This window comes from Bos taurus, chromosome 18 (genome assembly GCF_002263795.3).
Source record: "Bos taurus isolate L1 Dominette 01449 registration number 42190680 breed Hereford chromosome 18, ARS-UCD2.0, whole genome shotgun sequence".
NCBI lineage: Eukaryota > Metazoa > Chordata > Mammalia > Artiodactyla > Bovidae > Bos > Bos taurus.
The window spans coordinates 58,135,902-58,152,866 of NC_037345.1; the positions used below are offsets into that span (position 1 = coordinate 58,135,902).

Consider the following 16,965-nt stretch of genomic DNA (forward strand, 5'->3'; position numbering starts at 1 on the left):
TTAGTGACTATATAACATCCAGCTGAAGACTAGCAGGGGGGTACTCTTTCTGCCCCTTTCTGATGCCTATGTCAGAAGCTTTCTGTATCTCCTTTATACTTTAATAAAACTTTATTACACAAAAGCTCTGAGTGATCAAGCCTCGTCTCTGGCCCCGTGTTGAAATCTTATCCTCCAGAGGCCAAAAATCCTGGCGTCTTTGTATTGTTCAACAACAACCTTTCACTATCATGTTTTAGTAGTGTGTTGTTTAGTCTCTGTGTGTTTGTCTCTTTGCAGATTTATATCTGAGGTAAGTCTCTTGCAGGAAACATAGTGAAAGAACTCATTTTTTTTTAAATCCAGGTAGGTGCTGGAACAGAAACCCTGTGGGTCAGGCCCAAGGTGAATCTCGTTCTTCTAAGTGTGTGTTGTTCCTCTCCACACAGTGGGTCCATTTCCCCAGAGTAAGAAGACCTCTGAATCAATTGGGAACCATGAGCAGACAGGGGTCTGATGCTCTGCCTATGTAGGTGCCAATGGCTGTGCTGTCGCAGCCTCAAGTGCAAGTTCCCATTGTCCTTCACAGTTGAAGACTGCTCCCTGTCTTTGCAACCCCCACCCTGTTATGGAGCTGCTCTTTACAGCTTGCAGGAGCTCACGGGGACCCTAAGCATTGGTTGAGAAGTGAGCTGTTGTGGAACAGCTCTGTCCCAGAACCAGGTTGTTCTGTGTCCCTTGGTGAAGTCTTCTCTCTGGTTGTAGGCTCCCTAGATCCAATGCAGCGATATGACATGGATTGAGTTGGGCAGAAGCATTTGCTATGTTCAGGCTGGGCACATGAGTAGGTGGTAGATGGTCGTGGGAAACTCTGCAGCCACTAGAGCAGACCCCTCTGTCTTGTCTGGGTGGAAAGTCCCTTGTGTCTCTAAAGTTTCCCCATCCTCTGTCACTCCTGCACTGTGTGAAACTGCTCCTCAGGGTAGGCAGTTCTCTGCATATTTACCTGCAAATTATCCCTGCGTAATGAGCTGTAGTGAAATAGCTGTCATATGATCTCTGGGCTGCTTCTGGGGGGTTGCTTGAATCAACACCAACAGTGGCTGCCACTGCTCCACCCAGGCTCTGCCCTGGCTGTGGGTTATCTCTGTGTCCCTCCGTCAACTCTTCCCTCACAGTGACTGCTCCAGATCCAGTGCCATGGAGGGAGGAGGACTGGTGTGTTCATTCCACTGGGGCTGGAGTGTGTGGTGAGTTGGTTGTGGTAAAACAGCAGCTACTTGAGTAGACCTCTGTCTTCCCTGCCTCATGGACTAGTCAATGTGTGCTCCTCATGAGCATAGTCCTATCTTCCTATAGCTCTTCTTCTCGTCCCAGCGCTTCTCCCACCAGACAGGCTTGTATCAAACACACAGGACCCTAGGACTGGGGTACCCAATCTGTGGCTCAGACTACTCACTCACCAACGCATCCATTTCTCTGAGTTGTCAGCCATGGGTACTGCTCCTGGCTCGATTGCTCAAGGATAGATCATATATTGGAACCCAAAACAAATCTCAACACATTTAAGTAGAAATCACATATATCCTATATTCCACTCACAATGGTATGAAATGAAGAAGCCATCTTTGAGAAGAGAACTAGAAAAGTGAGAGAGGAGTTTACAGCAATATGGGCCCACCTAAAGAAAGAAGGAAAATTTCAAATAACATTCTAGCCATACACCTAAAGAAACTAGAAAAGAGAAACAAACAAAGCCCAAAGTCAGGAGAATGAAGGAAATGATAAAATTAGTGTGGAAATAAATAAAACAGAGACTAAAAAGACAGTAGAAAAGATCAATCAGGGAGTTCCCTGGTGATCCAGTAGCTAAGTCCACTGGGACTCCATGCTCCCAATCAGGAGGCCTGAGTTTGATCCATGGTCCAGGATCTCGATAGTACATGCGACAACTAAGACTTTGCATGCCGCAACTAAAGATACCGAGTCCACAACTAAGGCAGAGTGCACCCAGATACAGAAATAAATATTTTTTAAAAGGTCAATCAAACTAAGTACTGGTTCTTTGGAAAGGGAAACAAAATTGAGAAACCTTTAATTAGACTCACTTTTAAAAAAGAGAGAGAGAAGGTTCTGATCAATACATTATGAAACAAGAAGAAAAAGAGCAATAATTACACAAGAATACAAATAATTGTGACAATATTGTGAACATCTATCTATGCCAACAAACTTGGACAGACCAGAAGAATAAGGTCCATTTTTAGAATCATACAACCTTCCAAGACTGAATCATGAAATAAAAAACCTGACTAGACTGATCACTCGTCCAGTGCTTGAAATAGTAATAGAAAACTTCCCCAAACAAAAATTCAGGACCAAATGGCTTCCCAAGTGAATTTTACCAAACATTCAAAGAGTTAATACCGATGCTTCCCAAGCACTTCCAAAAAAACTGAAGAGAACGCTTTTTACCTCATTTAATGAGACCAACATCACTCTGATACCAAAAGCACAAAATGGCAATATATATGAAGAAAATTACGGGCCAGAATCTCTCATAAACATAGATGCAAAAACCATCCACAAAATATTAGAAAATTGCATGCAACAATACGTTGAAAGACTCCTATGGACCCACATTCAGCTTGGTAACATCTACTTGTAAGAAGGGTGAGCTGGAAATGAAGGACGTGGCAGAGGATCCATTCATTAATTCCACAGTTTGTCATGTTATCATACCTTCCCTGGTAGCTCAGCTGGTAAAGAATCCACCTGCAATGCAGGAAACCCCAGTATAATTCCTGGGTCAGGAAGATCAGCTGGAGAAGGGAGAGGCTACCCACTCCAGTATTCTTGGGCTTCCCTGGTGACTCAGATGATAAAGAATCTGCCTGCAATGCAGGAGACCTGGATTCGATCCCTGGGTTGGGGAGATGCCCTGGAGAAGGGAACGCCTACCCAATCCAGTATTCTGGCCTGGAGAATTCCATGGAGAGAGGAGCCCGGCAGTCTACGGTCCATGGGGGTCTCAAAGAGTTGGCTACGACTGGGTGACATTCACTTCACTTCATATCTGACATATTCAGTTTTTAAAAATTTATTTTTCTGATATATGATGTTGGTTTACAGTATGGTGTTATTAATGTCTGCTGCAAAGAGTTGGCTACGACTGGGTGACTTTCACTTCACTTCATATCTGACATATTCAGGTTTTAAAAATTTATTTTTCTGATATATGATGTTGATTTACAGTATGGTGTTAATGTCTGCTGTACTGCAATGTGATTTAGTGATATTTTTTTTCATATTCTCTCCCACCATGGCTTATCACAAGATATTAACTATAGTTCCATGTGCTGTGCAGTAGGACATTGTTCTTGATACATTCTGTCTTTAATAGTTTTCATCTACTAATCTCAAACTCCCAATCCATCCTTCCCCCACCTTCCCCCTTGGGAACCACAATTCTGTTTCTATGTCTGTGAGTCTGTTGTTCTTCATAGACAAGCTCATTTGTGTCATGTTTTCGCTCGCTCAGTTGCTTCAGTCATGTTCAACCCTTCAGACTGCAGCCTAGCAGATTTCTCTGTCCATGAGGATTCTCCAGGGAAGAATACTGGAGTGGGTTGCCATGCACTACTCAGGGAATCTTCCTGACCCAAGTAGTGGATCAGACTTGGATGGAACCCACATCTCTTATGTCTCCTTCATTGGCAGGAGGGTTCTTTACCCCCAGCACCACCTGGGAGGCCCCAGTATTTTAGTTTCCATACATAAATGATATCACGTGGTATTTGTTGCTCTCTTTCTGGCTTACTCCCCTGAGTATGATCATCTCTAACTCTATCCATGTTGCTGCAAATGGCATTATTTCATTCTTTTTATGGCTGAGTTGTATTCCATTGCATACATACACCACATAGTATTTAATCAGTCATGGTTACTTTCTAATTTCAGCTCAGGGGGAAAATATCTTGCTTATTTAAAATACCCTCAAAACTGTTTTAAACGCAGATACAGTAAAAGAGGAAAGCTAAAATTTTGAGGAAACAACACTCAACAGCATTCTACCTCTTCCTTCACAATATCAGTCATAGGATGTGAACTCACAGGTTCAGGAAGGAGAGGCTGTTTACTGGTGTCCAGTGATGCAGGGGTGGGGGAGTGATGTCAGCTCATCATGTTCAAAGTCCACTGTGTTTTTCAATATTTGCTATACCTCAAAGAAATTCTATGGCTCTCTACTGATATGATGAAAACACATTTATGTGTTCTGGTATTTCTGAAACATACCATTTAAAATGCAGATATATGAGTCTTTAAACCCTTTAAGCTTTACTGTAACCAATTCAACAGTATGTGAACCATGAACTTCCAGACATTCAAGCTGGATTTAGAAAAGGCCGAGGAACCGGAGATCAAATTGCCAACATCCATTGCATCATCGAGAAAGCAAGAGAGTTCCAGAAAAACATCTACTTCTGCTTTATTGACTATGCCAAAACCTTTGACTGTGTGGATCACAACAAACTGTGGAAATTCTTAAAGAATGGGAATACCAGACCACCTGATCTGCCTCCTGAAAAATCCATAGAATGGGAATACCAGACCACCTGACCTGCCTCCTGAGAAATCTGTATGCAGGTCAAGAAGAAACAGTGAGAACTGGACATGGAACCACAGACTGGTTCAAAATCGAGAAAGGTGCATGTCAAGGTTGTTTATTGTCACCCTGCTTGTTTAACTTAAATGCAGTGTACATCATGCAGAATTACGGACTGGATGAAGCACAAGCTGGAATCAAGGTTGCAGGGAGAAATATCAATAACCTCAGATATGCAGATGACACCACCCTTATGGCAGAAAGCGCAAGAGAACTAAAGAGCCTCTTGATGAAAGTGAAAGAGGAGAGTGAAAAAGTTGGCTTAAAGCTCAACATTTAGAAAACGAAGATCATGGCCTCTGGTCTCATCACTTCAGGGCAAATAGATGGGGAAACAATGCAAACAGTGGCTGACTTTATTTTTGGGGGCTCCAAAATCACTGCAGATGGTGATTGCAGCCATGAAATTAAATGATGCTTGCTCCTTGGAAGTAAAGTTATGACCAACCTAGACAGCATATTAAAAAGCAGAGACATTATTTGCCAACAAAGGTCCGTCTAGTCAAGGCTACGTTTTTTCCAGTAGTCATGTATGGTTGTGAGAGTTGGACTGTAAAAAAAGCTGAGCACTGCAGAATTGATGCTTTTGAGCTGTGGTGTTGGAGAAGACTCTTGAGACTCCCTTAGATTTCACGGAGATCCAACCAGTCCATCCTATAGGAAATAAGTCCTGAATATTCATTGGAAGGACTGATGCTGGCTGAAACCCCAGTATTTTGGCCCATGATGAGAAGAACTGACTCACTTGAAAAGACCATTATGCTGGGAAGCATTGAAGGCAGGAGGAGAAGGGGACAACAGAGGATGAGATGGTTGGATGGCATCACCGACTCTATGGACGTGAGTTTGAGTAAGCTCCAAGAGTTGGTGATGGACAGGGAAGCTTGCCATGGTGAAATCCATGGGGTCACAAAGAGTCAGACAAAAGATAAGACCACTAAAAATTGTGAGGGCATATCCCCTTATACTAGCTTCTTCCTCGTAAGAAACCATCACAGGAGGTAAAGACTGCTCATAGTGTTGAGAACATATTGGTAATTATATAAATAATAAACAGTTCTCCTCTCATGGATGTGACATCATCTGGGTAGTCATGTTATATTACATGGCAAGTGGATTTTTCAGGTCCATTAAGTTTACTAAAGAGTTGATTCAAGATAGGGAATTTCCCCCAATTATCTGTGGGCCCAATGTAATTAGATCAGTTCAGTTGCTCAGTCACGTCCAACTCTTTGTGACCCCACGACTGCAGCATGCCGGGCTTCCCTGTCCAGCACCAACTGCCAGAGCTTGCTCAAACTCATGCCCATCAGGTCGGTGTTGCCATCCAAGCATCTCATCTTGTCCTCTCCTTCTCCTGCCTTCAATCCTTCACAGCATCAGGGTCTTTTCCAATGAGTTCAGTCTTCGCATCAGGTGGCCAAAGTATTGGTGCTTCAGGTTCAGCATCAGTCCTTCCAGTGAATATTCAGGACTGATTTCCATTAGGGCTGACTGCTCTCATCTCTGTGCAGTTCAAGGAATTCTCAAGAGTCTTCTCCAACACCACAGTTCAAAAGCATCAATTCTTCTGGGTTCTGCTTTCTTTATGGTCCAACTCTCACATCCATACATCACTACAGGAAAAACCATAGCTTTGACTAGATGGACCTTTGTCAGCAAAGTAATGTCTCTGCTTTTTAATATGCTATCTAAGTTGATCATCACTTTTCTTCAAAGGATCAAGCATCTTTTAATTTCATGGCTGCATGTCCATCTGCATTGATTTTGGAGCCCAAAGAAATAAATTCTGTCACTGTTTCCATTGTTTCCCCATCTATTAGACGTGAAGTAGTGGGACCAGATGCCATGATCTTTGTGTTTTGAATCTTGAGTTTTAAGCCAATTTTTTTCACTCTCCTCTTTCACATTCATCCAGAGGTTGAATAGTTCTAGAGTTCTTCACTTTCTGCCATAAGGATGGTGTCATCTGCATATCTGAAGTTATTGACATTTCTCCTGGCAATTGCTTCATCCAGCCTGGCATTTCGCATGATGTACTCTGCATATAAGTTAAGTAAGCAGGGTGAGAATATACAGCCTTGACGTACTCCTTTCCCAATTTGGAGCCAGTCCATGGTTCCATGTCCATTCTAACAGATGCTTCTAAACTTGCATGCAGATTTCACAGGAGGCCGGTCCAGTGGTCTGGTACTCTCATCTCTTGAAGAATTTTCCACAGTTGATTGTGATCCACACAGTCAAAGGCTTTGTTGTATCCAATAAAGCAGAAGTAGATGATTTTCTGGAACGCTCTTGCTTTTTTGATGATCCAGCGGATGTTGGTAATTTGATCTCTGGTTCCTCTGCCTTTTCTAAATCCAGCTTGTACATCTGGAAGTTTTTGGTTCACATACTGTTGAAGCGTGGCTTGGAGAATTTTGATCATTACTTTGCCAGCGTGTGAGATGAGGGCAATTGTGTGGTAGTTTGAGCATTCTTTGGCATTGCCTTTCTTTGGGATTGGAATGAAAACGGATCTCTTCCAGTTCTGTGGCCACTGCTGAGTTTTCCAAATTTGCTGGCGTATTAAGTGCAGCACGTTCACAGCATCATCTTTTAGGACTTGAAATAGCTCATCTGGAATTCCATCACCTCGACTAGCTTTGTTCGTCGTGATGCCTCCTAAGGCGTATTTGACTTCAGACTCCAGGATGTCTGGCTCTAGGTGAGTGTGAATGATCACACCATCGTGGTTATCTGGGTCATGAGACTGTTTTGAATAGTCTTCTGTGTCTTCTTGCCACCTCTTCTTAATATCTTCTGCTTCTGTTCGGTCCATACCATTTCTGTCCTTTATTGTGCCCGTCTCTGCATGAAATGGTCCCTTGATATCTCCAATTTTCTTGAAGAGATACCTCATCTTCCTCATTTCATTGGTTTCCTCTATATCTTTGCATGATCACTGAAGGAGGCTTTCTTATCTCTCCTTGCTATTCCTGGAAGTCTGTATTCAGATGGGTGTATCTTTCCTTTTCTCCTTTTCCTTTATTGTCTCTTTTTTTCTCAGCTAATTGTAAGGCGTCCTCAGACAACCATTTCGTCTTTTTGCATTTCTTTTTCTTGGGGGTGGTCTTGAACACTGCCTCCTGTACAATGTCAGCAACCTCTGTCCACAGTTCTTCAGGCACTCTGTCTATCAGATCTAATCACTTGAATCTGCTTGTCACTTTCACTGTATAGTTGTAAGGGATTTGATTGAGATCATACGTGAATGGTCTAGTGGTTTTCCCTACTTTCTTCAATTTCAGTCTGCATTTGGCAATAAGGAGTTCATGATATGAGCCACAGTCAGCTCCTGGTCTTGTTTTTGCTGACTGTATAGAGCCTCTCCATCTTTGCCTGCAAAGAATATAATCAATCTGATTTTGGTGTTGACCATCTGGTGATGTCCACCTGGTGTAGCGTTGTCTCTTGTGGCTTGAAATAGGGTGTTTGCTATGACCAGTGCGTTGTCTTGGCAAAATTCTGTTAGCCTTTGCCCCGCTTCATTTTGTACTCCAAGGCCAATGTTGCCTGTTACTCCAGGTATCTCTTGATTTCCTCCTTTTGTATTCCAGTCCCCTATGATAAAAAGGACATCTTTTTTTTGGTGTTAGTGCTAGAAGGTCTTGTAGGTCTTCATAGAACCGTTCAACTTCAGCTTCTTCAGCATTGCTGGTTGGGGCATCGACCTGGATTACTGTGATATTGAATGCTTTGCTTTGGAAATGAACAGAGATCATTGTGTCATTTGTGAGATTACAGCCAAATACTGCATTTCGGACTCTTGTTAACTATGAGGGTTACTCCATTTCTTTTAAGGGATTCTTGCACATAGTAGTACATATAATGGTCATCTGAATTAAATTCACCCATTCCAGCCCATTTTAGTTCACTGATTCCTAAGATGTCGATGATCACTCCTCCCATCTCCTATTTGACCACTTTCAATGTACCTTGATTCATGGATCTAACATTCCAGGTTCCTATGCAATACTGTTCTTTGCAGCATCGGACTTTACTTCCATCACCAGTCACGTTCACAACTGGGCTTTGTTTTTGCTTTGGCTCCTTCTCTTCATTCTTTCTAGAGTTATTTCTCCACTCCTCTCCAGTAGCTGGACAGCCTCATGTAAATCAGTGAAGTCAAATCATGCTCTCACACCATACACACACACACAATACTCAACATGGCTGCAAGAGTTAAATAGAAGACATGACACCATAAAACTGCCAGAAGAGAACATAGGCAAAACTTTCTCCAACATAAGTTCCAGGATCACCCTTGGAAGTCCCAGGATCAAAAAGACAGACTCTTACAGTTTGTATTACATTTTAGGCCTGCCTTAGTAAAATACAGCAGCCTGGGAGGTTTAAACATAGATAGTTTTCACAGTTTTTCACATAGATAGTTTTTCACAGTTCTGGAGGCTAGAAGTACATGATCAAGTTGTCAGTGTGTTTGCTTTTTGTGAAGCCTCCTACTTGTATTTCATATTGTCTTTTAATTTTGCACTGATGTATTGGTTTTTAGTGGCATACTGTTTCATCTCCAGGATGCTCCTGAATTAAGTACTTGATAAAAGCATCAAGCCATCAGATCTAGGTGCTTTTATAACTATTTTCAAATCCTCTCTTTTTTCTATTTATTTGTTCTGCACCCAATTCTTATCCCAGGGTTCAATTATAATAAAGTATATTTTCCTACAAAATTTCCATAATAATTGGCTTTGGATTATGAAAATGAGTCTAGATTGATGTAAGTTGTGCCAGTGGTTCCTATCATGAGTTCTTAATGATGTTGCTCCTTTTCCTTTTGTCTCTTTGAATATACTTCCCAGGTATTTTGTCTCATTCCATTTCTTCACCAATACATTCATTGACGGTTCCATTCAATGGTTGAAGGTGAGGAAAGTACTAGTATTAGGGCAGAGATGCATCTCAGGGAAGTGAAGAATCCAGAAGGATGCAAATGGTTTGTGTCGGTCCCTAATGTGTGTGATTTCAGCATTTCTTCCTCATGAGACCATCACCTTCAGGGATCATGGAAAAGAAAATGCCTCTCAAGTACAGCCAGTTGTCTCTGAAGGGTGCTAACTAGAAACTTGTTATTGTTTCCAGTAATTAACAACTGAGAGAAAAGTTTCCAGAAATGTTCTCAGCTCCCAGGCCTGCAGTCCCATCACTGCTGCAGGTGAAAGGATAATTGCAGTTTTGACAGGAGGGGAGGGGAGGACAGCGTCTCAAACCCATTTATCAGGATCTGGCTGCCTCCATCCCACACACATACGGGGTATAATGACCATCCCACCAAGCCCTTGTCCTGCCAGCTGGAAGGTATGTTCGTTGTACTTTCGTCTGAGCAGCAGAGTCTGTGAGAGAAAGGCATATCAAGATTCTGGGTAAGTGATCAGATCAGAAACAGACACCAACACCAATTTGTTGGCATTCTAACAAATCTAGTATGTCAGTTTATGAAAGACACAAGAATACATGCTTTACAAGTGCTAAATTTTGCCTCTGTGTCTTGTATGTAATGTCAGTTGCAAATATTAATTCATTGCTAATTTATTCACTGGGCTCAGACAATAACACACTGTTCAGTATACGATTGGACAATAATAATTTTCTTTTGTGTTAAACTGTTTTATCACATGCTAGTGTTTTATTCCCTAAGGGTTATTGCCTACATATGATTATTCAAACATTTCTATAATATATGTTATTTCAGTTGTGTTTCTGTCATAGGAACAAGAGTCTTTCTGTTGCTATCCTCACAGTGAAGCATTCTTGTCTTCATGACATTGCCTTGTCCTGAGGCAGGTTCCTGCTGTATTCTACTGCCAGCAGTGATGTTCATGTATGAATATGCTAAGACTTTATTCAGAATACGTGGTACCATAGAATAAAGCTTTACAAATAAATGGAATCATGTTATATGAAAATTACAAAATACCACAAGTCTACAATCAATAGTTGTGAAATCAAAATCAAATATAGATCTGGTTTATTATATGCTTGCAACTAACTAGCTGTTTGCATGGCTGGTGATCAGTGCACTCTTTTTTTTTTTTTGTCTTTATCCATGCATCAGAGTTCATGGAATATTAGATCCTGGACCAGGGATTGAACCTGGACCCTCTGCATTGGAAGGCAGAGTCTTAATCATTTAAGCACCTGGGAAGTTCCTTGAACCACTGTCTTGAATAGCCCAAAGGGATTCAGTCCTCACTCTGCATTAAGAAGCAGATTTGACAAATACTTAACCTGTCTAGGTATAGGTTACACTCCTCTGTATAACCAAGGTCCCTTCAGTTCCTGCCTAATAAATTTGTGAAGAAGAAGTAGTGATCACATGAGTATCTCCAGTGATTAATTTTACATATTAGTTCTCTTTAAATGTTATACATGGAACCCTTTAAAGGCTGCTGGTAACAGAAAACACAAGAAGCAAATATTTCCAAGTGGGAACTATTGTTAAGTGGAGAATATTGGATTACAGTTGACACTATGCATGTAGCCCATGCCTCATATTCCAACGCAGAACATTCTAACTCACAAGTACCAGTGACTGTGAACTGAAAGGATGGCCGGCAGCTTTTTCACAATAGGCATGATCATCTTAACACAAACCATGATTGGAATCCTGGGGAATTTCTCACTCCTTTGCAGTTATATCATCCTTCACGTCATGGGTTACAGGTTAAGGTCCACAGATTTGATCCTTAAGCACCCGATTGTGGCCAACTCCTTGGTCCTCCTCTGTAAAGGGGTCCCCCAGACAATGACAATCTTTGGGTGGAAGCAGATCCGCAGTGATTTTGGCTGCAAACTTCTCTTCTTTCTGCACAGAGTAGGTAGGGGAGTGTCCATCGGCAGCATCTGCCTCTTGAGTGTCTTTCAGGTGATCACAATCAGTCCCTGGAACTCCAGATGGGCAACGCTGAAAGTAACAGCTCCCAAGTACGTGGTTCTCTCTCTTTTCCTGTGCTGGATCCTGCAAATGTTGGTAAATGTCATTTTTCCCATCTATATAACTGGCAAATGGAGTGACAAAAACATTACAAAGGAAAGAGACTTTGGTTACTGTTCTTCTATTCTTACTGACAAAGCTAAAGATACCTCGTATGCAGCATTGCTGTCGTTCCCTGATGTTTTATGTTTGGGGCTCACGCTCTGGGCCAGCAGCTCCATGGTTCTCATCCTGTACAGACATAAGCAGCAGGTCCAACACATTCGTAGGACTGACGCCTCTTCCAGGTCCTCCCCTGAGTCCAGAGCTACTAAAACCATCGTTCTCCTGGGGAGCACCTTTGTCTACTTTTATATTGTTTCCTTCATCTTTCAAGTACTTTGGCTCTTTTTGATCAACCCAGCCGGTTCCTTGTGGACATCTCTGTAATCATTGCAGCGTGGTTCCCTACTGTCAGCCCCTTTCTGCTCATGAGCCATAACTCCAGTGTACAAAGGCTCTACTTTGCTTGGATAAGGAATGCAAAGTCCTTACTATTATGAGAAAAGTGTGAATTTTATTTATTTCTATAATGAGCCATTGCCAGTTCATTTATTCACCCTCAGAATCCTAATTTAAATTTGGAATCTCAATATTATACCGGACATGCCAAGCGTCTTCTTCAATATAAAGACCAATTGAAATATATTGTCATGAAATATAAATATATCAATGAAGTTTGCTTGTAGAAAAGGAGTTCAGATTTATGCAATAAACAACAGGTCTTAAAATAATCTGCATATTATGAAGTGTTAAAATGTGTTACTTTCAGTCTAACAAAACGAATTTCCCAGAAATGAAGTAGGTATGGAATTAGAGATAAAAGTATACATGAAGAGGGATCAGTGTGTACAGTAGTCAGAAATAAAATGGAAGAAATCAATGTCCTCACAGAGTAAAGAATACTGTTGGGGGCCAGCGTGAGGCACTCCGCCCGTGGCAAAGGTCATGAGGAAGGAGACTCGACATACGCAAAGGTGGGATCGAGCCTCAGGAGTCCCCCTGGAAATCCTCGAGCATCTACCCCCATAACCAGAGCCTGCCTACTTTACTACTTTGTGCTCTCACCTACACCTCTGACTTTACAGGGGGCTGTCCCCCACCACCTCTTTCGGAGAAGGAGTTAACTTAGAGGTCCAGTTAATAAAAACTCCTGGGCATGACAAGAGTGTTTTAACCTACAAACTCCTCTGAAGGTTCTCTAGCCTGCCTGACAGGCTTGTCCGGCCACATGTGATTGCTCACAGCCTCCCAACCATGAGAGGCACGAGATGCTTTAAACCTTCTAAAAACAGGTTCCTTAGAAAAGTTAGAAAACCATTAGTATAAGTATAGTGGGCTGATTAGAAATTGTATTTTTGAAGGGTTTTTCATTTGTTGAGCCAATGTTTATTGCTGAGTCTCCACATCCCCTGCCCTTACACACATTAATGAATATATAGAAGAAATAAGTATTAATCTTTGATATTAATCACGTTAGACCTTAGGCTAAGTAAATTCTTTCCTAAATTAAAACCCACTACACCCTCACCCTATAGGAATGTAACTTTACCTGGTACCTTCAGAAGGTGGAGTCTTTTTTAAGAATAATCACCCCTGGAGAAATAAGTGTCCTGGTTGACTGACCACTGTCACAAGGAGAGGGTCATAAATTGTCAGCAGGCCCCCTGGCCAGAAGATGATGTAACACTCCTAAGACTTCTGTATACATTTGTATGAAGCACCTGACTTTGATAAAAGTCAGGACTGCTGACCCCACGTGACTTTGGCATACATCTCAGTGTACAAAAGTAGACCATGGAAAATAAAGAATTGGGATCAGTTCCTCGAAAGACTGGTCTCCCCATGTCTCTCTCTCTCTGTCAAACTCTGGCTGAGTCTCCATCTGGACCGTGGAACCCGCCATGCTTATTAATTATGCCTGGGCTTCTAAGATCCGACCAGGGAGGCCTCAGTGTCTCCTCTCCTTTGGGAGAATGGAAGGACGCTTGAGGCCTACATAAGTGGTGCAAACTTCTTGTCTTGAAGTTTTATTGGCCTCCCGTGTAAATCAAGCTACTCAGCCTCTTTTCTCCACTGAATATTCCTACTGAGCTATCCTCATTCTATTATTCTTTATATCTCTAATTAATACCTAATTGAAGCTATTGTATCCTGATCCTCGGCGACACCGTCCCCGCTTCAAACTCCCTGGATCAGCCGGGGCTGGACCTCGGCAGAATACCCTGGTTAGCACTCGAAGGTAAAATCAGGTGAGAATTTGGGAGCCAGTTACAAGTTTATAGTTAACACTGTTAAGGGAAATGGCAGTATTTATTAGTCATGCAGGGAGATTAGCACATTAAAATGTTTTCATGTAGAAATGAGCAGTTTGAAGTGAAGGACAATAAAAAACACACCGAAAGAAAAATATATTTCAGCAGATTTAAAAAACTGAAATATATTTGACATATAACATTGTGTAAATTTAAAGTGTAAGATTTGGTAATTCGTTACACATAAATATTGTAATATGACTGCCATTCAGTTAAGTTCAGTTCAGTCGTTCAGTTGTGTCCGACTCTTTGAGACCCCATGAATTGCAGCACGCCAGGCCTCCCTGTCCATCACCAACTCCCGGAGGTCAGCACACCAGGCCTCCCTGTCCATCACCAACTCCTGGAGTTCACTCAGAGTGAACTCCATCACGTCCATCAAGTCGGTGATGCCATCCAGCCATTTCATCCTCTGTCGTCCCCTTCTCCTCCTGCCCCTAGTCCCTCCCAGCATCAGAGTCTTTTCCAATGAGTCAACTCTTCGCATGAGGTGGCCAAAGTACTGGAGTTTCACCTTCAGTATCATTCCTTCCAAAGAACGCCCAGGACTGATCTCCTTTAGAATGGACTGGTTGGATCTCCTTGCAGTCCAAGGGACTCTCAAGAGTCTTCTCCAACACCACAGTTCAAAAGCATCAATTCTTCAGCGCTCAGCTTTCTTCACAGTCCAACTCTCACATCCATACATGACTACTGGAAAAACCATAGCCTTGACTAGATGGACCTTTGTTGGCAAAGTAATGTCTCTGCTTTTGAATATGCTGTATAGGTTGGTCATAACTTTCCTTGCAAGGAGTAAGCGTCTTTTAATTTCATGGCTGCAATCACCATCTGCAGTGATTTTGGAACCCAAAATATTAAAGTCTGACACTGTTTCCACTGTTTCCCCATCTATTTCCCATGAAGTGATGGGACCGGATGCCATGATCTTCGTTTTCTGAATGTTGAGCATTAAGCCAACTTTTTCACTCTCCTCTTTCACTTTCATCAAGAGGCTTTTGAGTTCCTCTCCACTTTCTGCCATAAGGGTGGTGTCATCTGCATATCTGAGGTTATTGATATTTCTCCCAGCAATCTTGATTCCAGCTTGTGCTTCTTCCAGCCCAGCATTTCTCATGATGTACTGTGCATATAAGTTAAATAAGCAGGGTGACAATATACAGCCTTGACGTACTCCTTTTCCCATTAGTTCTCCTCAAATCTGTCACATGGTTAAATGTGAGAAATGTCTGACTAATTGTCTTGGCGAAGAGGAGCCTAGAGAGAGGTGAATACAACGTGAGATTTGGTATTTGGATCAGTTCTTTTAAAAGAAAATGGATATAAAGGAAAAATTGAGAAAATCCGAATAAAGTGTTGACTTTAGTTAACACAACTTCATCACTATTGATTTGTTAATTATGGCAACTTTATACACCGAATAGAGGATTTTAAGAGTCAATGCATTGAGCGTGGGATACATGCGAACTCTGTAGAGTCTTGTCATTCTTGTAAATCAAAAGTTGTTCTAAAATAAAATCCTTCTAAAGAACATGGCTAGAATTCCCAATACATAATTGAGATAACTGCACAGTCTTTTCTCCTGAGCCTTCCCTTGGAATAAATACCAAGAGGGTAAGAGTCCTTCCTTGATTTTCAGCAATCTCAGCTAAAGGGTGGGAGGAGGTAAGGGTCTCCTTCAGAGCACACATAGAAGCCTTGGGTTCTTTCTCTGGTGCTTGAACGGGGTATTCCAATCCCTGAGATCAACCTTGTCACTCACCTCTTAGTCTAGCAATATTAGGAGCATACAGCCAATGTTAATACATTCATTAGTTTCTCCCAAATGTTAAAAAGTGTTGTAAAGAGAGTCACCCAGATACTTACTTCTACTAACAGGCAGATGTGTTGGGAGTCTGTACTGCAGAATCAGGACATGGACATGGAGTCTGTGTTCTCTTTACTGCTGGAAATAAGCTCATTAGTGTCTTTACTTCTAATTAGATTAGAAAGCCATTTTCCAAAAACAGGAACTGATGAAAAACTCTGCCTTAAATTCCATTTCCCTAGAATTACTCCTCATAACAATGGAATCATGACATTATTTGAAATTCATAAAAGTGAAATCTTGTATATTGTATATTATATACACTTCCCAGCTGGCTCAATGGGAAAGAATCTGCCTGGCAGTGCAGGAGCTGCAGGAGATGGGGGTTCGATTCCTGGGTCAAGGAAGATCCCCAGGAGAAGGAAACGGCAATCCACTTCAGTATTCTTGCAGCGTTTCTCCCATGGACAGATTGGCATATGCAGCAATAACAATGAGTGCTATACAACTTTATGGTAATCTTAAATTCACAAAGAACATAAGGAATATAAGGGTAACACATAACTGTAAATGCACTTCTTTTTTTAAGATTTTTTTGATATGAACCATTTATGCTAAAGCTGAAACTCCCGTACTTTGGCCACCTCATGTGAAGAGTTGACTCATTGGAAAAGACTGATGCTGGGAGGGATTGGGGGCAGGAGGAGAAGGGGACGACAGAGGATGAGATGGCTGGATGGCATCACTGTGAAAGGTTGTTGTTGAATCACGCGAATACACCGGGATTCTTGGCCCCCGGAGGAGAAGAACTCAATCCGGGGCCAGAGACGAGGCTTGATCGCTCAGAGCTTTTGTGTAATAAAGTTTTATTAAAGTATAAAGGAGATAGAGAAAGCTTCTGACATAGGCATCAGAAGGGGGCAAAAAGAGGACCCGCTTGCTAGTGTTAACAATGAAGTTATATAATCCAAAGAATATCTGGAGCTTGTAAAGACCTCATCAGACCTACTCCCATAATTTGCATTTTAAGATAACACTGTCCTCAGGCAAGATACATCCTTGTAAAGACCAGGTCTACTCCCATAATTAACCTTTTAAGATAACAGAAGGTTGAATCCAAAGACTGTCCTTAGGCAGGATACATTATTGGTATATAATCCTAAGG

At 41.8% G+C, this 16,965-nt stretch overlaps 2 protein-coding genes across 2 annotated transcripts in view; both read left to right on the forward strand.

Moving 5' to 3' along the window:
- Positions 1-16,965, forward strand: part of BOSTAUV1R417 (vomeronasal 1 receptor bosTauV1R417) — a 70,262-nt gene that overhangs the window by 11,611 nt on the left and 41,686 nt on the right. The window lies entirely within an intron of this gene.
- LOC104974928 (vomeronasal type-1 receptor 4-like) lies at positions 443-16,443 on the forward strand. Its single transcript, XM_059877148.1, is given in 2 exon segments — positions 443-12,015; positions 12,018-16,443. Coding segments are annotated over 2 exon segments (927 nt in total). The 5' UTR covers positions 443-11,252; the 3' UTR covers positions 12,182-16,443.